Genomic DNA, 25,955 nt, shown 5'->3' on the forward strand with positions numbered 1-25,955 from the left:
GATATTATCGATTGAGTCTGGAATGATTGACTTCATCAGCCAACAGAACAGCAAGCAGTTATCAACGGGTTGCAAGCCCCACTCAACAAGTCATTAATAAAATGTATTAAGTACAACAGAGTACATTAAATCACAGAGGTAAACGAAGAAAACCAGACACAAATCAAGCAGAAAAAAGACAAATTAGTTAAAATATTCACCTATAACCAACTATTTTTCCTTCACGGTGTAAAGTTAAATTAAACTGAATGTGTTCTGTTTTAGATCAGGTAAATAAATTATGTCTTATTTATTATTACATTTCTGTTTAAATAAGATATATAAGACATTATAATGTCTTATTTAGACATTTCTGCTTGCTAAATGTCTAAATAAGATTTTAGCAACTAGCAAAACACTAATTTATCAATTTCCCCGCAAAGCCTTCATATATTTCTTGTAGAATTGGAGAAACAGTACTCCTGAAACTCCTTTTAAAACAAAGCTAAATTATATTTTCAAAATAATAGCCTCAACATTGCATAATTATTTGCATATTAATCAATCAAGATTATTTGTATAGCACTTTCCCTTGGTCCTTTAATCCTGGTAATAACATTCAGGTGATAAAAGGCTGACTTTGTAACCGTCTTTATGTGGCTCTGAACGTTCAGGTCCGATACCAGATCCAAAGACGATAACTTCACTTCTGTTTCTGTTCAGTTGGAGAAATTAAAACACATCCACACATTGTTGTAAGCATCTGTTCAGTGCATGGATGGTTTCAGAATTACATGGTGACATTGTAACGCAGAGCTGTGTATCAGCTGCATTAGGACACGATATTATCAGCATGCTATCGTATCGGCTGATATTAGCTGTAAAATGTAATATCGGACATTCCGTCAAAAATAACTTACCGATATAAAAAGCGTTGATTTTATATGACAAACCAGTGACAATGATGCCTGCAGCACAGCACAACGTCCAATTTGCACAGTGTGAGTGTTGTCATTGTGTTGGCGAGAGCAAATGTCATTAATACATTTGACATTAAACATAATGCAAGTTGAATGTGTTACATCATTTTCAGCCTCCTTTTTAGCATTTGCATTTGGTAGCAGGCTAACTTGACAAAGATAATACAGTGTTTTAATTCCACAGTAGAGAAAGCCATATAGTTTCAGTAGGTAGGTATAGGAAAAAACGTTAGTATTTTTAGTATATTGGCATATTGGATATCAATATCATACATTCTTAATCTGCATAGTTAAGTTAACTAATCTTATTTTCTGTTGTAACGTAAGCTATTAGGAGTATATAGATATTCAATAGGTGGAGTCCTAGGTTTGAGCCTTGGAGTACTCTGTATTTTAGGCCTCTTAAAAAAAAGAAGACATGATTTTTGCATAGTTCTTACATTTGGGAAACAAACTCAGACGTGTCTGTTCAGACTTCCCCAGATGAACAGTAATGCTCTGAAGCACAGATTGGTGACTTTGCATTTCTATCTGTCCTGTATTTCCAAACAGCTGATCAGATTAACACAGATAATCAAACACATCAAACACAGATCACCTTGTACCCAAACAAGATGGCATAACAGACAGGATAAGACACAAACAGAGTGTAAACTCTTCCAACTTTTAAGGTCAAATCTTACCCGCATTGAGACTAACTCAGTCGCAGAAACATTTGGCTGCATCAGAGAAGCTTGCGCTTCAGATTTGATCCGCTGCTACTCACCGTCTGATACGTTAGAATAAACTTCATCATATGGCCGACAGGCATGTTCTGGGTGAGGAATTCCCTCATGCTGGGCAGAGCCGGCTGGTACTGGATCTTTGCTGGAGGATGAACAAAAACAGGATATAACTCTTATAAAGCAACTACAATAAGAAGATGGAATGGAAAAGCATGTTTTTCATGCAATTTTTCAACATTTTTATGGCTTTGCTTGTTTTTCTGTTTGCTGTGGTTTATCTTTGTCATCTTGGGATGTTTCCTTACTCTCAGAAAAGGAAAAACAAATATATTCAGAAAGAAAAATAGACAAATCTACATTGGATTTGACCTTTCACATAAAGAAAGTTGTTTTTCTAAGAGCCAACGTAAAAATGTCCTTGCTGGATTTGAAGTTGTGGCCCGAACAAAGTTTTTGTTTTCATTACCTCAAGAGATGCCAAAGTGAAAAGAGAAATCCTCTCTGAATGCCTGTCAAAATATTCCAAGGTTTTCTTAAATGGATGCTTTTATTTATTCAGAAAGCTTTGGGAAAATGCCATCTCTGAATCTAATGGGATTAAAAAAATGCATTTTTAATATCGACTCTAAACTAATGTAAACTTCTTTCATCTATTTTTGTGTAAATCTGAAAGATTTGTTCTTTTTTTGTTCTCAGCATCAGTAACATTTTTTAAGCAACGCTTCAGTGTGATCAGATATGAAACTGATTTCAGTTGACATGCAACCAATTTCAGTGTTCCTTCTAAACATACAGACACTTTCTTGCTTCCTTAATTGCTGACTTGTTTCTACCAAGTGTTTAATTTTCACTATTTAAGTCATTTTGTTCCTTGAAGACGAAGGTTCATCAAAATCCTCAAGGTTGAAAATTAGATCGTTTGGTTTTCAGTCTGTTCTGTTTGCTTGTTTTCAACCTCTTTTTTTTAATCAGTGTTATTTCTTTTCATAACTACCAAACATCTTTGTCAATTAATGTCAATATTTTTGTAAATAACATGTTTTGCACTTAAATCCAGCAGTTCTTATTGGTCAGATAGGATTAATCACTTCAGCACTTCAGGTTAATCTCTCCAGAAAAGAAACTATTAATTAATACAACACTTAAGCTAATCTGTATTGTCAGTTAACTCCCACAAACTAAAGCTGTTTTCCTGCAGTGCGAATCCCCAGGAGGCAAAGTGAGGCCATTTCTGAACGCCTGGCAGGTGAGGCAACATCTGGCCAGAAGCCAGGCTATTAACAAATGAACCACAGGAAAGAGGTGATGCATCATTTTTCAACTGTCAAGACCTGCCACTAAGCTCAAAACAATGCTGAGCTAAATTTATGAGCCACCGGCAGTAAAGTTGAATAACTGGGAAACGATAAGTGGCACCAAACTAATTTGACATGGCCACATATCCGATTGAAAGACACCAGCACATGCATAACTTAAAGCTCGTCAATAGGAGCCTCATGCATCATTTGTTTCCAGCTGAAAACTTGTACTTCGTTTGAATCGGATACAATGTCTTGCTCAAGTATCCAAGTACAAATTGTGATGAATATCATTTGGATTTTATGTAATAACTCAACAGAAAGTGGTGCAAAATTGAAATAATACATAACAGAGAATACTGTTGCACGTACAGATGGCCGTCTCTCCCAGGATTCATTAACCACCAGTGGTTGACATTTCTGTCAGGTTGGTGCACACAGACAAGATATTTAACTTCAGTTCCACTAAATACATTTTAAATAGAGTTTTATAGTAAAAGCAAAGATTTAGACGATTTACCCCCCGTCTCTAAGAAGACAAATAAAAGTTTTGTTTCACATTTACCAAGATCATGTGCATGTAATCTTTTTTTTAGCCACAATGAAAACCATGTGGCACTGAAGATACCACTCCAACTCAAACTAAATGGTGTAAAAATGAAAAGAAAGCCTAAAAACCTCTAAAAGGCAGTTTTTCCACTGAAGTGAAAATCGGATCACTGCTCTCAACTTTTCCAGACACCCATCAATTTCTTCTCTTGGCCTTTTGAATGTGCGTTGCTTTTGGCACCTTTTGAGGACCTTATTGATCATTCTGCCATGCTTCTCTACAGGGGATACAAGGAAGGGCTCAGTCTGTCAACGACAACATCGACTTTTCCAAAAAAATCTCAAACATAAATGAGTGGACCTTCCTTATACAGCAGCTGAAGGATCCATTAAAGGAGCAGCAGCTCAAACTATTCTCACAAAGTGAAGGAAGAACCAATATTCAGGTTTTCATTTCTGAGGTTAAAGACTTTTTAAGTGCTCACAAGATGACGACTCAAAGTTATTTCTTGCAAACTCTGAGTGCAGCATTATCCAACCAGCAGAGAGATGAGTTCAGAGGGAAGAAGGACATTTTAGGTGAAAAATTAAGACCACTGACAAAGAATGTGTATCAACATTTGATGAGAGCCAAACATTTTTTAATGTATTTTTAAATAAAAATAAAAAAAAATTTCTCACCAGCTCAAGTTAAATCAGTGCAAGCTTTTCTTCTTTTAGCTAAGCTACAATTACCAAAATTTATTATATTTGCTAAATGTCAGAAAACTTGACGAGAATTTTTTTTGAAACATTACTCAAATTCAAAAGTTTACTTACATTTGGTCAATATCAGGAATAACTGTCTTTTAAACTATGACTTGGGTCAAACCTTTTGGTCATTTTCTTTTATTTTTCCTCTTTTCTTCTCTTATGATTAGTTTTTTCCCTCCCATGATTCCCATGGTCTTTAAAGTTTGCAATTTAGACGTTTCCAAGATATTTTAAACAGACATAATACATAACTTTATAATTAATATATTCTTTTTTCCGTTTCTCCTACATCACGTGTCAAGCTGAAGGCCCGTGGGCCAAATCCGGCCCGCCACAGGTTTTAATGTGGCCCTTTAGATTCTAGACTAAGCACAGAGTGGCATAAATATTATCAGTTTTTATCCGTTTACTGCCAAATTATATCAGTCAGTCCCTCCACTTTCTTGATAATCATTATGGAAATTCACCTAAAATCAACAAATGCCCACACTTTTTTGTGCTAATACATAATTAGGAGTTTATTGCAGATTTATCTCAAATTGTCAAAAAACTTTCCAACTTGTACTAAACAGCTGCCTCAGCTTTGATTGATGTCAGATTATAATCTATACAAAAAGTCACATGTACCGCCATAAATGAGTGCAAATATTGCAAATATTTCCAAATTAGTACCACAAACACTTTGACTTTTTATTGCAAAAATCACAAAAAGTATCACAAAATCCTGGAGGGACTGAAAAGATGTTCAATAATATTTAATTTTAAGAATTCATTGATATTTTAACAGTTTCATAAAAGGTTTTATCAATACATTTTGGCACCTTTAAGAAGATTAATGACCTTAATTTGGCCAAAATGAAAATGAGTTTGAATCGTAGCTTTGACATGGTTTTTAATCTGACATTTCTGAGATGACTCTATAGCCACATAATGAATGCGTCAGAAGGAGATGCGCTCATTCTGTGTCGATATTCAGAAACAAATATAAATGCTAGAACGTGAAGAAAGATGCTTTAAAATTGATTGGAAATGTCCAGGATTGTGACATAAAGGAAAGTATTCCAACATTTTAAAAGTAAAATCAACCCACTTCATGCAATTTTCTGAAATTCTTACAGCGTATCTTTTCATGGCATATTAAAGACCAAGTGTCAACACAAGTTCTGGTCTCTAAACGCTTTTTTCCCAAGTTGTCTTAATCTCATGTTCTCATTTTAAAGCGCCGTTGCATTTCATCCTGTCTCAGTTCATTTTGACAAATACACCACTAGAAACCCGCTGACCTTCCTTTCTCAATTTCCTCTGTCACAGAGATCCGAGTCAAATCGCAGTAAGAGCCCAGGAGAAGGCTTCAACATTTTCCAATGCTCTCTTAAGCAGAACTTTCAAGCACTGCTAAAAGCCCATTCAAGGTCCGACAGTGAAACATGAAACGCCACTCAAATCCATGCATTTTATCAAAGAGATGATGATTCAAAGATTAAGATTGCAAATGGAAATGCATGATGAGAAACAAAAAAGCTGGGGTTTATTACTGCACATGCTATGAAATTAGATCATTTTCTTTATGTTCAAAAAGCAACAGAATAGAGAGAATAATGCAGCCTGACAAACTTAAGGGGAAAATGAAAAATATGCACAACATTTTTGTTTTAGTGTGTGGCTGAGGCAATTTAATGTGGATCAGGAAAGAGCAGCAATGAATCGTTTTTTTTTTTTTTTTTTTTTAATCATAGAGATACGGAGTACCTTACCTCACAATTCTGGGAAAGTATCCATACACACGGCCAACATTAAAGAACAAGGTAATAATGACAAATGGATACCATTAAAACAAGAAGAAAAATTACAGCAATAAACTGTAAGGCCATCAGAAACTGGGAGCATTCTTCATCAACCACTTAATCTAAATGTTAAAGATAGGTTTACATCTAAAAGCAGGTTCCACCACAGACCCTTTAGTGAATTACCTACTCAGACCTCTGACACTTATGAAAATGGAAGGCTGTGCAGCTGAAAGAGACCGCCTCCAACATTTTTCTGTGCATATACTATCATTAACATACTTGCAAGGCGCTGTATGTCTTGTGGTAAAGTATTCCCCCTTAACTTTTTACGTTGAAAATCAAACTAAAACCACAAACTTAAATGTATTTTAATGGGTTTTATGTGATAGACCAACAGAAATACATTCATAAGTGGGAAATGTAAGAGAAAGATGTATGGTTATGAACTGAAAAATGCAGTTTACACTTGTATTAAGCTCCTAAGTTGATCCATTGAGCTGATTAACAAACTGTGTCAAAGAGAGGAAAATAGACGAGTCGGGGAGAAGGTTTAAAGCAGGGTTGGGTTATAAAACAACCTAAACTTTGAAGATCTCAAAGAGAACTCTTCAGTTCATCAATACTGTAAAGTTACTGCATAATTGTACAGTAATTTGTGTTAAATTCCCAATATAACATCCAGAAGTTTGTGGTTGTAATGTGAAAGAATACCTTTACAATGAACTGCCTCTTAATACAAGTCAAGTTTTCTTCAGCAACAAGGCATTTCAAAGTGATCATTCACTCATCAATTATGAAACAAGCAATAAAACTTTACAGTTTGTCAAATCACTGAGTAAATACTCAAATATGTTAATCATTGTTCCAGTTATTAATCAAAGGCAACTCTGAAAAGCTGGGTTTAAAGCCGTGATTTAGAGGAACTCAGTGTTTCGGTTCTTTTGCAGGTTTCTGGAAGTTTGTTCCAGATTTGTGGTGCATAGAAGCTGAATGCTGATTCTCTGTTTGGTTCTGGTTCTGGTGATGCAGAGCCGAACCAGAAGACCTGAGAGGCCTGGAAGGTTGATGCAACAAAACTTTAATGTATTGTGGTGCTAAGCCATTCGGTGATTTATAAACTAACAAAAGTATTTTAAAGTAAATTCTCTGAGCCACAGGGAGCTGGTGCAGGGATGTGCTCCATCTTCCTGGTTTTAGTCAGAACACCAGCAGCAGTGTTGTGTGACTAAAGAGAAACATGGATGAGTTTCTCTAGATCTTGCTGACACATTAGTCCTTTAAGCCTGGAAATGTTCAAGTGATAGAAGGCTGATTTTGTAACTGTCTTTATGTGGCTCTGAAGATTCAGGTCAGAGTTCATCACTACTCCCAAATTTCAGGCCTGATCGTTAGTTTCCAACTGTTATAACTGAAGCTGTGTGTTGACTCTATATCGTTCATCTTTGGATCCAAAGAAAACTTCAGTTTTGTTTCTGTTCAGATGGAGAAAGTTGTTCACCAACTGAAATATACTCAGTTTAAAAATAATTTCATCATTTGGCAGTCTTTATTCGTCAGGGAAGCTTTGTTTATCTCCCTCTCAGCACTCACCAAGTTGCTCATGAGAAGAGGCGCAAAAAGCACTGAGAAAGTTTAAATTACTTCCACCGAGTTGAAACTGGATGAGATAAGAATCACACCGTGTTAATTATCTCCGCAATCGCTGGAGCTCCCACTTCATGTCTAATCCCTGAATTAGGCTCCATTAGTTTCATTCACAGCACAGCAAACGCGCTGACCCAGAAATCTGTCCCACACCGAGTCAGCTGGCAAATCGGTTCAAATGTGCTGCTTACCTGCTTTCCACTGACGTAAACAAGGCTCTGGACTAAGGAGTGAGTGGCAGATGCAATCGCTTCCACGCCACTGGCCAGGCCTGCTTTATTTACACAGCAGCTTCCCCTCCACGAGAAAATGGATGTTAAATTGATGTTTCTTGGCTGATTGTCGAGTTGGGTCAAAGTCAAAGCCAACATACGGATACTTTTAAAAGAGTCGCCAAGGAACTTAGGCTTTACTCCGCTGGATGAAAAATACACGTATACTCGGATAAGTGTGACACGGCCCGACAGACTGCGCTGCGCAGCACTTCCAATCCCCCCCAAAAAAACACAGAAACAGGGAAACACGTCGAAGCGTGCTGCTAAATTAGCATGCCTAATTGCATTATACTCAAAGTGGCTGCTGTGAAAGGCTGCACTGGGATTTTAGTCTGTGAAGTGGCAGAGTGAGCAAACGTGGTAAACTAACAGCTTTTCCATGCATACTAATCTCAAAAATGCACTGAGACCAAACAAGTTCATAAATCATTGAGGTGAGTGAGGACAGTGGCAACAAACAAGATAGAAAAATGGCAGTAGTCATCATAAATAATGGATGGATGGATGATGGATGATTGGGGAGACAAATCCAGGAGCCAAGAACAGGACAGGCATAACTTATCGGGAGTGTGCCAGACCAACCCTGGACCTAAAATCATCTTCTTTGTTTCTTCAGATGCTCTTTAATTTGTTAGATATGTCTGAACACAAGATCTGTACACAGCACATCCATGTTGAGCCTCACTGCTCTAGATCTTTACTGTCCAACGATTGACTTCCACAAACAAACTCACCATCAATTGCATCTGTCCTGTTTCCTCCCTCTGTAGGGCATTAAAATGAAACACGGCACACGCTGCTTCCAACTCCTTAATGCACTGCGTGGTTCCTCACCACGGTGAGGTCTCAATCACTGAGCTGACTTCTTTTTATTTCGAGGATCCTCGTCAACTTCACCACGCTGATTTAAGGCCCAAGCGTTGAACAGTGGCATAAGAGCTAAAGCAATCCATGCTGCATAATTCAACGCCGCTCTCAGACCTGTCTCATTAGGAATCCTGGCCATGTTCCATTGCTCTGAGTATGAGGCTCTGAGTGACAGATCTGCAGCCAGCTTAATACAAACAGGCACAGCCACAGCAAGGCTCGAGCTTCGGCTCCTGGCAGGCCAGCTTTGACTCCCATTTCAACTTCAACCTGCATCAGCTCCACTCCCCACTTTCCCTCATCTCATTTTTCAATTTGTGCATCTTCTCTTGCTCGGTCTAAGTGCTATTCTCGTGTCTTGGTCTCTCCCAATTGGGATCAGAGCGAGAATCAGGGTTCAACGCATGTTTTATGAAAGAACTGGAAAAGAATTGGGTGAATGAATAGATGGGACTGATGCAACTTTTAGTTATGAAATCAAATCAGGAAGTGGAAATGTTTTATTTCTCACTGCAGTTCTTCAGACTTCAAAATTACCTCAATCAAATTTCAACCTCCTCTAGATTTTTTAAAACTACTTAGAAATTTTGGACAGCTTGGTGAGAGATTGGAAAGAAGCAGGCGAAGAGCAAACAAAACTGGAAATCGTTACTTCTTACCCTCTGTGGTCTTAGCCCGACGCTCAAAAGGAGCGCAGCAAATGTCACGGTCAGACAGAAAAGAAGATGTGGCTTGTTCAGTCAGTTTTTTTTCTTGGTTTCCAAAACTAAACAAAAAATAAACTTGTAAAATGATAAATGGACTGAACTTATAGAACTTTTCCAAACATTTCGACCACTCAAAGGCTTTACACTAGACTCACATTCACCTAGTCGCAATCATAAACGTTCACACATTTATACACCGATACGCATATCGTTAGTCGCTCACAACTAACGATATGCAGTTGTGAGCGACTGCGCACAGACTAAAACTTGTGGGATCTAAATGACTCATGTCTCTTAAGACCACACACAACTGTCTATTTTAATATGGACAGTGGAAACTGTATTGACCATCTGTAGTCGTCCTTATCTCCACCTTTGGGGGTACAGCCAATCAGTGGCAAGCAAACTGAGCTTCTCTCTTCAAGGCAACTGCGCCAACAACTGCAGCTCAACTTGGAATCAAGTAGGTTTTGTTTCCATCATCAGATTATGTGTGGAGGTGTTTTTACCAAACAAATCTATCATGACCTCACGATGAACTCTATAACAGGCAGAATTTTATTTAACAAAAATATGATCTGTTCTTTGTTTTTGTGTGCTGCTTTATGATTGATTTCAGATCCAACACAAAGCTTTTTTTAGTTATGTTGCCCAAGAATCATTTGTGAATCAATTAGGTATAAAAACAAAGTTAAAAAATACAGATTATGATAATTTTGCATGTGACAACTTGGCAAAGAGCTGATTTTAACTGAATCTTTGTGTATCTGCTCCTATTTTCTTTAGTTAAACCTAAGAATAATTCAACATAAAACAGTTTGGCAGGCATGAAATGATATGGCTTGAACGAAGTGATTCCCAAAGAGCTATTAGCTGAAAACCTGCCATCAACAGAAGGATGATGCATCTCTTACCTGCTGTGTAAGCTCTTTAAAGGATTTTAACTTTTAGTTTGCGTTACATTTTTCTAAACTGCCCTTAAATTATACTATCGTGTTCAGATACAAGCTGTTCACAGCTGTATTTTCTCACATTCTTTGAATGTAACGGCTATTTCTAGATTTGAGGTTGTTTGAAGTGCAAGTAACCAGGCTAGTGAAGGCAAAGGAGATATGTGTTTGCACATGGTGAAGTTATGCATGCATCAAAATGTCTTACTATTTTTTATTAGAAACTCACTATGATGCAGTCATTACTTTGAGTTTGTTTTATTTGGTTCCGATTATTTTTAAAAAACAGAAAAACTCCTTGTGAATAAAGTTTATTTTACAAACAATGCATCATAAATTTACGCTGTCAGTAACCTGCTGCTGTCTGTAAAGAAATATATTCTGACTTTAGCTTCTGTATTTATGCATCAGTAGTCTTGGAAATGACTGAACTGACAACATTAGGATGTTTGGACTGTGAAAACATTATTTCTCTGTATAAAAGAGATATCCTGTGGTGACAATTTTATGACACTATTATGGAGTTTTATTGTGTGTTTCTGACTTCATATTAGAATACATATACACAATAGAGTGGGTCTGATGAAAACAATGTTCAAATGTTCACCGCTATGAAAAGCAAAAGCATCACTGTCTCAATAACACATAAAACTGGATTTCATTTTACATTTATCTGATGAATTATTCATGCATTTCGCAAATTTTGTCTTAGGTAAAGACATTTGCAGCACCAAACCACCCCGTCCACTCAAGCACAGTAAAAAAATTCAGGTATCACTACAATAGGTTTCCATTTTTCAGCCTTTACTAAAATGAGATCCATTGCTCCTTTTGAAGGGAATAATAGATCAGAACATGGCGACCATCGCATGCAGTAATTCAGTCCCGTTTATGTATCAAATGAATCAGGTTCAAATATTAAATCTTTTCTGCACCAATGAGCCAAATTCAAACATTCCCCATCAATTCTTTACAGCTAAGTCACTAATCATTTGAGGCTGCTGTTGGAACAAAGCAACTGAAATTGTTTCCAAAGTCGTTTTTGCCAGTTTATTCATGGTTTCTACTTGTTCAAGTCGAATTAATTTGTCTGTGAAGGTAACACACCTAGTCGGGGCTCAAAAACGGTGATATTTACAAAATAACCAGCTTAGAAACCGATCCATATCTCCTCCCTCCTGACGTGTTGATCAAATTACGGACTTGGCCTGAATTCACGCCACATGATTTATATAAATATGTCATGAACAGAGTTTCCCTTTTCAGCAGAGCAGCCTTAAAACGTACCAAAGACGAGATGCTAACCAGCTTTTCCCCATACATGCTAGGCTACATGACGGTGCGGCATCGTCTCCATGGTTACTAATGGTTAAACACACCTTTTCCATAATGTGATATTTAGTATCTTTCTAATCATACTTATGAAGTAAATGAACATTAATCTTAACTTGTAGCTGAGAGCTGCCATCCATCACCGCCGTATCTTTGCTCCTCGTTAAAAGTTAGAAAATAAAATGACAAGTTCAGTTTTCACCTTTGACCCAGACGACCACACAACACCTTGTGGCCATTTTTAAAGTGAAATCAACTAAATAAAAGTGACATTAGGTTACAACATGCATGTTTTTGACAGTCTCTACAGGAGCATACGTTGTTTTGACGTCCATCACAGCAGGTGGAGTTTCGAAGAACATGACGCCAAGTGCAAAGTGTTAAAAGGAATGAGTGAGATTTGTTTATTTCAGGCATCTCTATTTATATATTTTCACAATAACTATATTGATAACTCAGCTGCTGTTTAAATTACGTTAGAAATGGTCAGTAATCAGTAATTAGCCCACTAATATAGTTCAGGAAGTAAAAACAAACAGACACCAAGAGGTAAAACTTTTAGCTACGAACCAGAAACCATCCATGAACAGTAATCAGACATTTATTTGGACTTTCCATGATGAAGCTTTTATTCTGTACAACAGCCAACATTAGGATTCCAATCCAATGATCCACCTGATTTTTGTAATTTTATGTGTGCCGGTAATTGTACCCTTAGAAGGTGTTGGCTGATTTTCCCTACATCATTTTGCTGAAGATCATTTTGTCTGGTTGTTACCAGTAACAACCAGACTGACATTTTGCTTATGTTTAACTGAAAAACAATGACGGATGACATAAAAACAAAGAATCGTCTCTGCATCCTTTCAAAAGCTTTCTTACTCCTCCAGGTGCTTTTCTGTACAGTCATTTTTCTTAATGCATCTTCAGTATCACAGGAAGGAGGAAACAAGCAGGAACTATTAAGACAAATGATTTAGCACAAGTTGAAAGTGAAATATGAAGCATGTAGTTTATAATAAATCAATTTAATTTTGTTCCAAGGCTGATTAGAGGTTTAAATGCAAAATTTCACTTCATCTTTCTCTGAGATGAAGCTTAAAGGAGATACTACTGCCTTTACGTTTTTACAGAAAGTGCTGCTCGAAAATGATTCTCTTTTCTTGTTAAAGGGGAATTTTCTTTCCTGTATTGAAACATGCATGCTCAGAATAAGTTGATACAATCTGCTGGGTTTCCTTAGACAGAAAACATCTGAACAAATGTGAATATTTACATAGTTTAATATGGAATGTTTGTATTTCATGATTGGCTTCAAGTGAAATTTTTCTTTCCTGAGATTACCTCATTTAAATGCACTAAATCGAAACTAAGGTGAATTAAATAAACGCAATAAAGACTGCTGAACCAAAGGTAAATCTTTTATATACATATATAAAACTTTAGACAAGCTTTTTAAAAAATAATGAGCCAATAAAGAATAAGAGTCGACCTTTCCACTGTTTTTAAGGCAGATAATTTGTAAAACTGATAGACACTTGACAGTTCATCTTAATCAGAATAATCTCAGAAAGTTACTTTTAATCATTTCTAAACTCTAATTCATTATACAGAGTGACAAATTTAAGGCAGTAATGTTAATTTGGTGATCGAGGTTTACATGTAATGAAAGCATAAATTAAATATTTCAGATAATTGGCACAAAAATATAGAATATTTTTTTTTATAAAGGCTTCTGTGCCATCTCTACAGTTAGCCCATGTACTGTACAGTAGCTGCACTAAATACTGGGGTTTGGCTCCTTCTGCATGAATTACTGCATCAATGCAGCAAAGCGTTACGGTGCTCAGCCTATGGGGAAGGACGAAATTCAGCCTTTATTTCATCTCAATATAATGTCTCATCTCATTTCTACCATATTGAATAGTTTCTCTTTTGGATGTGTGAACTAAAATTTGACTTTGGTCTTGATAAGTGCATCTTCTTCTACCACACTTTTTCCTTTCACTCAACTTTTCCTTATTGACCTTTTTTACGGAGGTTATCAGTAACTCTCCACTAGACCAAACTCTTCAATAATACCCTAATTTAATGGAAACTATTCTGTATTAGGACGTACATGCATGGGAAAATACATCGGGTTAAAAATGTTGGAATTTAATTTTCGACTTGGAATGATTTTTACACGTCATTTCAAGTGGGTAAGTCCAAACTTCATGGTTCACGCCAAATGTGACACCCCTGCAGGTTTCCAAATGTTTCTCCACTTGGTAACTTGATTGCAGGGAAGCAGGCAGTGACGTGTTTACCACTCACAGCTTCCCACATCCAAGCATAGCAAATGTCACCTTGCCCCTCCAGTTAAAAGTTTAGACCTCAACTCTGGCACCGGTTCCAAAAAACCAAATTAAAGCAAATTCCTGAGCCCGGAACCTGACCTCGGTCTGAACGCACTTAAGCCAAAGTGACTGCCGCACCCTGGAGCCAGAAAAAGATTGAGAAAATTTGTTGATATGAACGCATGGCTGCGCGGTCAGCCACATTTAACAGACCTGATGAGAGAGTGGGATATTTGCCTTCTGCATGAGTGAGGATTTGAGTTAGCGAGTCGAGGGAAATGTGGGAGACACACACTGACCTGCCAAATGAGGGGCGCAAGTGACGATCACAGCCCTGCACAGGAAGGTGTCGTCGGTCGTCATGACCCTGGCCCACTCGGCGTCCTGCGTAAAACGGAAACAAACTTTCATTTTGTGAAGAATTTACTAGTGGACGCCATCTGGAGAAGCATGCAATAGTAATTTGTTGTGGGATTGAAATCAATTACAGAAAGTACAAACAGGATGCAACCAAGCTGGGGTTACAGGTTGACCTTATATAGTAAATAACATGACCGTTTCCTCAGTACATGTCTATTTTTAATACGTCTGTTGAAATTAAATTCACACCGGATGTTGGAAACAACGCAAGTAAATTCCCATAAAAAAATGAAAGCCAATTAGTTCACTAATTAAGTGGCAGAGAAAATGACTTTTTACCAGAAGTATTGCACATACTTACAGAAATGTAGTAAATATTTTGGCCTTTTTTGGCAAATGCTCTGCATGGAGAAACTAGTTAACTACATTCTGGAGAATAAGAGAATTCGTGATGTTTTAGTGTGAATTTAATCTCACTAAAACAAGTGTTTTATACCCACTTTTAAATCTTAAAAGATTGCTTAAATCCCTTAACATTTAAACCACCTTTAAATCTGAAAAGTTCTGGAGGTCTTGTCTCCAGAACTTCTCTGATGTTCAGTTTTTTTTATAGATTTTCAGTGGGACACAAGTTACTTTTTTTCTCTGAAACTAATTAAGAGTTTCCTTTGTTGTGTGTTTATGAGTGTTTTTATCAAAAAGTCCTGGTATATTTCTCCATTGATCCTTCAGCTATATTAATCTGTACCTTATGCTGTAAGTCAGATCACACTGTGGTGTCAATATACACAAATTTTACTTTTGGTATATTATTTTCTGGTGACAATGACATCAATATAGTTCTTCTTAAATCCCACCTGACCTGATAATATTATCCCTCCATTTCTCTCCAAATCCTCTGGGACAAACTTTAAACAACAAACCTTCAACAGTGGAGTCTTGCGCACCGAGTGAGCGCGGTTCACTGCTTTACTTATCTTCATGGTGAAAATGGCAAGTTTCCAATTTGAAGCGAACAAAACAAACCAGACTTTCTACACCTACAAGATACAGTTTGAATGGAGTAAACAGAGCTGTGTAGATGTGCCCTAATACTCCCTGTAAGTCGTAAAACTTGCTTAAATATTATTTTTGTAAGACATTGTGTGTCAGTGATTTGCTTATGGTAAAAATTACATCGTTTTCTCATTTCAGATTATAGCTCCCATCACACTCATGCAGCTGTAACCATTTCCGTTTTGTTTTATAACTGTAATATGTTTTTTTTGTTTTTTTTTTTTGAGTCCCTTCTCTTTTACTAATCGTACCACTCTGTGTTACACTTTGGTAATGAGAAACCGAAACTAATGAACCTTTAAAAGCCATTATTTGATATTGAACCAGCTGGTATTGATTTGCACATAGCAGCAGACAGATTTCTGCTGTTTTTTCAGCCTTCTTGGTACATGTTCGCTACATATTCCCTGTCCAATTCACTTCATTACACAACTTGATTTATGGATTAATTTGTTTTGATTTTTTTTGTACGTGTGGAAACTCCAGTTGCTCTGGACATGTGGTGTGACTTTCATGTCAACAGAAATATTAGAAATATATGTACTGATCTGAATTATGCTTCTTTACCTGCTGTGCATATTTGGTCCTGAATTGTAAACTTCTTCAAGTAAAGCTGAGTATTTCTGCTAACCATTACGTTTGTGCTGGCACTGGAGAACTATCAAATGCATGAAATAAATCTCAGGGAACGTACAACTCATTCCCCAAGCATTGACAGCGGCCTTAAATATCTTGATCTTTCACAGAGAGACGACTCTGACCATTACTCTTTGCAACATCCCTCCACATTCACTCTTCTGTTTAGCTCTCAGTGTAGATTTTCTACACAAAGCAGGTCTGGGGATTCAAATGGAAAGCTGAATTTGAGTCTGGTGAGTCATATCTTTAGTGATTTTTTTATGTTTTAGGTCACTATCCTGCTGAACGACCCAGTGACGATTCATGTCCAGCTTTCTTGGAAAGGCCATGACATTTTTTTTTTTACTCTAAATGTCAAAATACTTTCAAGCAGTTTGTGATGTTGTGAACTCTATCTGGGCTCTCAGAGCCAGTGAGACAGAAAGAAGTACAGCAAAAGCACGTCAGTTTTATCAGATGTTCTCGAAAAAAAACTCTGGATTCTGGCTCATTATGTGTTTAGATGAAACTCCATATGGCTGCAGCTCTAAGTTGCACAAAGAGGACAGCATGAGTTGTGCATATTTCCCTTCACTGTGTCAGTGGAAACTGTCAGATGACCAGGAGGAAGAAGACAATGCCACACGTCGTCTATATCGACTCCCATGGAGCAGATCTGGACCAAACGGTCATGTACTGTGGACACGTCGAGTCCAAACTGGCACGAAAATATCAGCCATGTTGTTCGACTTTCAACTGCAGAACTATCACATTTTCACACGAAGTCAGGAATGACTTTATATCGTCCCCGTTTCTCTCCAGCGGTGAAAATCATCCATACATTAAATAAATTAGTGACGTGCATTTCCTGAGATTAAAATGGCATTATTACTTCAGATACGGCAGTCAGGAAACCGACTGAATTAGCTGTTCATAATAAAGCAAATTGCTCTAACTGAATGCCATCCATGTCATCATGAAATGCAAATGCACCAGATTAACATCCGTCCTCCCCAGTCAGGCTGGCAGACAGCATGTACCACAAGACTCCTGCTGGTCCACTTCTTGTTGATTCTCCACACGGGAACGAAAAATAAATGATTAAACTGAGCGAGCAGCACTTTCTGAATGAATCACAGGCTGTGAATCACAGTTACAGCCACTCTTTCCAATTTCTGTCAATAACAGAATATTTATTGATGCTCTGCGCATCCGAGTGGAGAACAAGCAGCTTGCCTTTACTCGGAGTAATCTCACAACAAATTGTTAGAAAAAAAAAAAAAAGGTCCAAAAGTCGAGACTTTAACGCCAGACATATTCTGACTGATGCTCCACCTCCTGCTACTGTAACTTCAAGTGCGATCTGCACAGTTAGATTACAGTAGACCGTACACAAAGGCTCAGGTTTAACCATCCAAGGCCTCACAGATGGGTCTGTGTAATCCATTTGTATGCCAAGTCAAGTTCTGAGGGAGACGGGCATCCAGAAACTCTGGGGACTGACATTAATTTTGATCAGAGAAAAGCACAGACATTCCTCTCCAAAGTGAAACTGCCTTCATCTTCATGAAGGAGTCCAACGAGTCTGAAGGTCAGGAAGGATATAAACACTCCAGAGTGTTCTGGTCCTGCCTCAGGGTTGGACGTGCTCAGAAAAGCTCCAGAGCAAGCTACCTGGGTCGCCGCGTTTCTATAACAACCGTAGCAAAACTTTTTCCAATACTTTGTCGGACGCGACTTTGGAATTGGTTGGAATGGATTTTTACTGGCTACATTCATATGAATTGTGTTAAATAGGTTGTTAAAACAAACTAATAGTAAAAATATGGTGAAGATGATTTACTGAAGTTCAAACTGATGCTTGAAATAATACCTGAAAAGGAGTTGAAAAGGTTCTTCCATCGGTCATAATGTCCTTATATCCCCTACTCCAGCGTGTCTCTGCCTGGCCAGACAGATTAAATGAGGAGCAGCAAAAGCCAATGAAGAGGATAAGCAGAGCAGAGCTTTCTAGCATCTGATGATGTCATCCAGGGCACTTTAATGTGAAATGTCTGCTCACTGGAAATCGAGGCTGTCAACAGACTTCAGTCAGAGGCTTCATCAGATTCACTGGAAGACTGACTGCTATCAGAAATCCTTGCTCACAGCATCAGCATCCACAAAAACTCTCTTAAAATACGAGTTACAACATTTAATTGCCAGTTGGGATGAATTGAATTCAGCTGATATTTTCCATTTAAGTCAATAAAGTAATCTCTGTGTTAAAGAGTCTTTGAAGGATGATTTTGTAGCTTCCAGCACGTTGATTTAGAAACACTAATACCATGATGACGTTGGCGTTCTGCTTCGGATTGAAATGCATCGCGCTGCTGTTCTGGGCGTCTTTCAACAGGACCATCCTGGGTGTTAACACAACCTCCCCAGCTGGGAGAGCTTTTGTCCGCGCGCCGCCGCTTCGGCAGACGTGAAGTGGAAACTCTAAAACGCCCGCGGCTGAGAGTGTCGGCGTCAATAAGCGTTAGCACTTTGACAGACGAGGCAAAATGTCAAGGTTCTGCCCTGCCTCTCACCCAGTTCACGCTGCACGCCAAACTAAAAGCTTCGGCTAACCTCGACTGGAGGAGGATCTGGCGGATGCATAACAGATGGATTTTCTTTCATGTTGCAGTCGCGTTCTCTCTTCCGTAGCTCAAAAGGCAACAGAACTGCAACAAACTGTCGGTGACTTGGTAGTGGAGTTGCCTTTAAATAGAATAAATTGCCCGTTTGTTTACAACCTTTTCACACCACTTTGGATTTTAAAAAAAGTTCGTATGAGTTTTTTATTTGCAGTTTTTAACTGGAATGAAAAATCAAGCTGCAGTCTCTTCTTAAGAAAAGAAAAATTTGACCTTTCTGAGCAAATGAGTTTCAGGTTTGCAGCCTTCTTATAATCCCAGAACAATTGGACTCAACTGGTGAGTTTGAGATCGTCTGCTTGTAGCCATCAGAAAAATGTAAAATTAATCGTATTAATGGTGATAAATCGATTATTGAAAAAACTGTCTACTAATTTAGTAAGCAATAAATTAAATACAGATTAAATACAAACTCAAAAAATGCCAGTTGCTGAAAAAAACAAAATATCCAGAGCAGTAATCAAACACAGTTGTATAAAATAAATACACATATTTAAGATGAAAAGACCTTTGTAGAAATGGTTTAACCAAAAGTCCTTGGCTGGTTTAGTTTTAGCTTGGCCTGGTTCAAATTCACTAAAGGAATGTAATTTAACCAAAAACAATGTTTTTTTTTCTCATTTACAAAACTAATGAGAATATTTATATATTTGCACCTTATAATGCATTTCTAATATTATACAAAAATTCAAAGTGATTAAATGAAAAGTCTGTAGAATGTGCCAAATTTTTATCCAAATACTCAGTCATCAGAATAATCAATTACTAAAGTAATTGAATACTAGAATACTTTGGTTTGCAAAGGAGTTTGGGTCAAATTAAAGATTTTAAGGGCTCATAGTCTGGTGGTTACATATTATTATGAACTTAAACATTTTACGTCTGGAGAATTCAAGATGAAGTTCTTGGTTTCATCTAAACACTGGGAGGAAATTTGTGTGGAATAATGTTTTCCACTTGTAAAGAAGAAAAAAGCTTTCCCTCTGAAAACTTTAAATAGTTTGGAGATCACCTTGTAGCCCTCCCCAGACGGAGTCGGTCTGTTCTTTAAGGTCACCGCTAATGTCTTAGCATGTCAGGATTGTGTTAACACACTTCAGACCAGCAAACTGTGAAAAACCAAACGCATCCAACAGCTTCTGACTGAAACCCCGTGAGGAAAGGGTGTGCTTACTTTCTCCTACTTCAGCTGAACTGCAGACGAATGCTGCAAAGGGTCATTCTGTCCACTGGGGCTTCTTGGAGGACATGAAATTCTGTACAACATGCCATGTTGAATATTTAAAATTTTAGATTCCGTGAATAAATAAATAAATACATTAATAGCCAGCATGACCTGCAGGAAACATGTAATGTTGATGGGGTCTAATGCGCTCATTGCCCGGGTCTCTCAGCTGTGGATGAAGGGGAAAATCAGGCGGAACAGAGAGTGCCTTCACACGAGACAGCCTGTTTCCCCAGTGAGGAAGCTGTTATCTCAGTGTCACGCCTCATCAGTCCCCGAGTGAGACGTTACTGTACTCTACCTGCCATATGGCCGTCACAGCAGAGCCCAGCCGGACGTTCTTCCAGCCAACCCGCTGCGCCAGACATTCGGAAAGTTGTTGGGTGCCTCCCTGTGGAGAAACAGATACGACACCATGAGTCAGGCCTGACTTGGTGCATGCTAATGGCCTTTCCTGGACCAAACAAGGGACAGCGATCCAATTTACATTTCATGTATGGATATAGATGTTTTAGCATGAGATTTCAAGGCTATGCAACTCTGGAAAAAAATTGAGAGAGCACTGGACTGAATCCTATTGAAAACCTCGTGGTTGTTCCACCAAATATTGAATTCTGAATTAAAACATTAGTATTGCTGTTTCTAAATGAATAGAAACTTGTTTTCTTTGCATCATTTGAGGTGTGAAGGCCCTGCATCTTTTTCATTATTTTTGATCATTTCTCATTTTCTGCAAATAAATACAAAAGTTAGAACAAAGTTCATTTTACTCAAACGTATTCCTATGAAGAGCTAAATCAGAGAAACTGATCATTTGTAGTGGTCTCCTAATTTTTTCTAGAGTTGCATATCACTATATTTGAGACTTTGCTACATCAAGTGGTTTCAGGCCTGTATGCATGTTCATGTCAGCTTAGAGTCAGGTGTTTACTTTCTGGCTCCTGTTCTTACTCTGTCAGCTTGACATTTCTCCAGAAAACTGTCAAAAACTTCATACTATGCAAAACATAGGAGCATTGAAAAGAAGCAGCTGGAAATCTTGATTTTCTACAATAAATCCGTCTGTTTTGACTGAACTGCAGTGATCGAGGTGCTGAACTGTCAGCATTTCAACTCCATCAGGACGTTTGAAGTTGGTTTTCTCAAGTTCTGATAATCTTGTTCAAACACAAAGAAGCAACAAAAACATTTGTGATTCAGATTCAAAATCCTTTTTCAACAAAATCTGCAGGAAAGATGTACAAACAAGACATAAAATTTTTTTTTAAAAATCACAAACTCCAAAAGAGTTATCCATCATAGCCACACCACAAACTGTTTTCAAGACTCGTTTTACTGACGGAGCAAAGTTTCCAACTGATTTACGACAGGGACACGTTGGCAGTCGGTCACAGGGCAACACGGGGACGTCTGAGGGCAATTTAGAGTCAGCAATTATTTTAACAGTCATGTTCTGGAGAACCAGGAGAGAAATAATTATCAGCATGAACAGAAATATACCTCATTTTGCATTTAATAAGTTTGTTATGAGCTTTACTTTTCAAAGTAAATGATGAATTATTGAAGTAAAGTCACAGATTCGGCTTCAAAGGCTGATTCAGATCTGAAAGATTTATTTTAAAATGATAAAATCTGTAAATCCTAATGTTTATGTTTGATGCTTACGCAATCTTTAGGCAATCTGAGTCAAATCAGATGATATGTACCTTTGATACATTTTGCTCAGTATGCTGCAGCTGAATGGCAATAAAGTGTTTCTATGTCTTAATTTTCAGATGAACCTATAAAATTATCCTAAAGAAAAATAAAACTGATGAAGTAGTAAAGGTGTAAGATTTCTTTCCTCTTTCGCTACATCTGCTCCTGATGACATTTACAGTATCATTGCATCTCAGGCGGTCTCCATCTTTACGGTTATTTCTTCAGGGCATATCTGGAATTAAATCATAAAAATGCTGCTGAAAGTAAAGTGGAATCTCAGACAGAAAGGAGAAAATAAAAAAGCCTTTTGTGGAGGTTTGAACCAAAAGCTGTGCTGCCATTTTCTGAATGACCTTGTTAATCCATTAGTTCTCACTGGTTCTCAGCCATTTCTACACTTTAGTGCTGTAGGAGGAGAGAAAGAGAGAGAGAGAGAGCGCGCAAAAACAGATTACAGAGGAAACACTGGCCTCATGTTGAGGGAATACAGAGAAAAGTAGCAAAAAATCCACATCAAGTTTGGAGCCAGGGGTGTTAGGATGCTGTAATTCAATGTTTAGAGGCCAAAGAAAAGCTGCGTGTTCACTGAGACAGAGCAGGCTGTGATGAACGGGCTCGGCTTAACTCAAGAGGGGAGATATTCGGCTCCGTCTCCGGTTCTTAAAACTGCAGCCGAGTCTGAGTGGGAGGACGTGAGGGATATACCTTTATCTTAAACTCCTGAGCACAACCAGGAGAGCTTTCCAGGAGCGCCAGGAGCCCTCCGGCCGCAGCGGCGTACATGAGGAAGAACAGAAAGGACATCTGGGACGGCTCCACGCCGAAGACGGACCTGCTGCACACTCCCAGCTGCTCCTTCAGTTCTGCCACACAAGAGCGGGTAAAAACAAGCGGTAATCTGAGCCGTTTCCCTGCCATAACAGAGCGCCACTTACTTTTACAAGTTGTAAAAACAGCACAACAAAAAAGATCCACGGTTCCACTCGAGGAGGCGACCATTACCTGTAATCATCTCGTCACTTTCTGAGTCTCCTTTCATTGTCAAGTCGATAAATTCAGCGCCACAGAGAGTCATTGCTTTTAACAAAAACATATGATTAAGGCTTCGGAGGCCAGAAGTCTCCTCACATCAACCAGCAGCACAAACTGAAGCAGCCGATTCTCCTGAACGTCGCCTACTTAGGCCTGTCATTGTTAAATTTAAGACAAGATGCATCATCAGAGCAGCCTCTTCTTGTCATAACAAGCTGGAAAGACAGATTAACATGTAGTTCACCCACTAGAGAACAAAATGTCTCAGCCAGTCAGTCAGTTTGCATCTTATACACAAGTTACTACCTTTACTTTAAACCCAAGTCTCATAAGACTCCTGGAAGGTTTAAAGTAGTATTAACTCTACTAATATGTTTCTTCTGAGCAGAATTAACATCAATGTTTTGAAGAAGATTTCTGACGCGAAAGGTCTGAAAGTCATCACCAAAAACAAGCAAAAAGCTGGCCAGGTGGAGCCACTTAAATAACAACCCGTCTCATTTCCCACCAGAAACAAACAATGTTTGAGTAAAACTCATTTCAAATCATAATTTAAATGTGAAATTTAGAACAAACTGCAACCACATCATCTCCCATTGCTGCCAGCAAGCAGATCGACCAGCTTGAACAAGATAGCTGCAAATTAAACAATGCTAATCACAGTATGCAGTTCATTGTAGCACATACAGAACGGGGATGAACAAAAGTAACGAAATTATGTCCTGTGTATTTGATGTAGTTTATAAAACAGTGGATGTTTATGACGGCTGAGAAAAAACTTCTGCTAAGATACCTATAAATATGTTGGAATAGTTTTATCCTCTTCATCGCTTGTTTCAGCCTCGTTTCCACATTATCGCCCATAAGAGTTTGTGAATCATCAAAGTCATTTTTTGGTCTAAAACTTACACGGTCGACATCTTTGCATCTGAAACATTCCCTCTCTTAGCTGGAGCATCTCTGGAGATGATGATGCAAAGGAAGATTCTTCATAACAATCAGGAAAATTGTGGACAATCCTGACCATCATCTTCATAAAACAGAGCATCTTCAGTCAGAGGCTTCTTCAGATTCGCTGAATTACAGACCGCTACAGGAAATCTTTCATCCCAACATCTATAATACTCTGAAGAAGCTAAATTAAGGAGTTACAACATTTAATTTCCTCTTGGGATTAATAAAATATTTTTGAATTAGAAAGTAATTTCTTCAGAATCAACATGAAAGTAAACATGTTTACCTTTAGAGAACACAATTAGTTTAACATCTCCTAAGGATCTAATCATTTTTAATATTTTTGTACAGATCTGTTATACTAATTTATTTTTTATTCTTCTGAACCGCAATTCAACAGCAATATACATTTAATCTGTTTATTTTCAGTAAAGTTTTATTTACCATTTTGTCAGTTTGAGGTCATTTCACTGAGTTTTTCCTGTCGTCAACCGTCTAATTTTTTCTTCATCTTTTCAATACGAGCATGCAGCGTTTTCACTCCCACCTTCATGCATGTGACGTCCTTGTCAATATTCCACAATGGTTTTGCACTCAGAGTCACCTGTTGAGTGAAGAAACTCCTCTTACGAACATAACAGACCAGCAGCTTTGCAGCACAGACAAAAGGCCTCAAAACAGAGAGACCTCTGGTTTAACAGGCTTTAATGATAAGTTAAAAGAAAGGTCATGGCTGTGTTTTTACAAAGTTTAATAACAAATTAAGAGAAAGAGGCTAAATGAATTTCTGATGTTCATAAATGCTATTAAGAAGCACAACATGAAATGGTCATTTTGTTCAGTTTTGTGTTTTTAGGCCTGCATACAGTAAATATTTTATCCACGTTGAGAAAAGATCTGAGCACGAAAGACACCAAGAAAACAAGTTATATCTGCACATTTTTAATTTAGTTAATTTCAGGGTCTGTAACCAGTTAACCGCAACTACATATTGACAAATAAGTAACATATTTAAATCAAAAACCTTTTTTACTGCTACATTGTTGAATAAATACAAACTCAACTAATTTCTTTATAGGTTTTGATCTGTTATTCAACCACCAATCTGATGCTAAAATGAACTCAATGCAGCATTGTGTCAAAAATATCTTCTGCCAACACATCCAAGATATCATTACTGCTTTGCGTTTTATTTCTATGTCTGTTTTTGTGTCAAAATGACAAAATCCTAGGCTATTGCTAAAATGTAGTGATTGTTTCAGATGGGTCCTTAAATCTGATGCACATCCAACATTTGTACACAAACACAAAGGTTTGTGTTACTCAGATCATTGAGTTACAGGAATTTGATGAATGAATATAAGAAAATATTTTTATTTAGTAGCAAACTATTTTGCCTTATGATAAATTAAATACCCATAATAAATTCTGATCAGTCATGGAGTAATGCATTATTTAAGATATTTTTACCCAAATATCATTTCCTGCCTCTCAATTGATGTTAGTGCCTTGAAATCTTCCTTCTCATCTCATCAGATATGAAAGGGTAAAGAATGAGCCTCACACTAGAACAAGTACCACACAGTCAGAGCTGGACCTTCACAGTGTGCATGGACCAGCAGTCCCAGCAGCGCCACTTCCTGGTCCCACTTCAGATGTCCAGCTTGTCGCAGCATGTGCAGACGTGCCACATGAACAGGCGCCATGCTCCGTTCTGAATACGAGACTCCACAGAACCACTAGTTTGAATTTAAAGCTGCACATAAAAGTGAAGGAATAGAAAACCTGAATGAAATGCATCTCAATAAATAGTAAAAAATATAAAAATATAAAAACTGTGTGCTGTAGCGTTCTCACGTTTCCAGGGTCACTCAGCTCCCACAAGAGCGAACCGGAAGCATCTGCTGGCTCTGATGTCTGATTTTGCTCTGGTGGAAATCTTCTACCTCCATCACATTCCACATGGATAAAGGATGTACTAAATGATGCTAAACTGGAGAAAACATGGAGCTAACTGGGAAGTTTCATGACGGAAACATGGGTTTAATCTTACATTCATCTCAGACAGACTGCTCAACTATAATGAGCAACAGTTTAGCCAACTACATTTTGGTTTATTATCCACTGTGTGTTTTTATTTTCT

The 25,955-nt window shown here is 37.8% G+C and overlaps 1 protein-coding gene across 2 annotated transcripts in view; it reads right to left on the reverse strand.

Moving 5' to 3' along the window:
• Positions 1–25,955, reverse strand: part of LOC103144561 (probable flavin-containing monoamine oxidase A) — a 66,604-nt gene that overhangs the window by 34,613 nt on the left and 6,036 nt on the right. For both annotated transcript variants that reach the window (XM_016676171.1, XM_007561608.2), the window contains exons 5-8: positions 22,532–22,689; positions 20,427–20,516; positions 14,485–14,569; positions 1,726–1,826 (exon numbers count right to left, since the gene is read on the reverse strand). In XM_016676171.1, coding sequence (XP_016531657.1) covers positions 1,726–1,826; positions 14,485–14,569; positions 20,427–20,516; positions 22,532–22,689 — 434 coding nt within the window. The remainder of the gene's footprint in view (positions 1–1,725; positions 1,827–14,484; positions 14,570–20,426; positions 20,517–22,531; positions 22,690–25,955) is intronic.

Source organism: Poecilia formosa, unplaced genomic scaffold (assembly GCF_000485575.1).
Source record: "Poecilia formosa unplaced genomic scaffold, Poecilia_formosa-5.1.2 Scaffold129, whole genome shotgun sequence".
In the NCBI taxonomy this organism is placed as follows: domain Eukaryota; kingdom Metazoa; phylum Chordata; class Actinopteri; order Cyprinodontiformes; family Poeciliidae; genus Poecilia; species Poecilia formosa.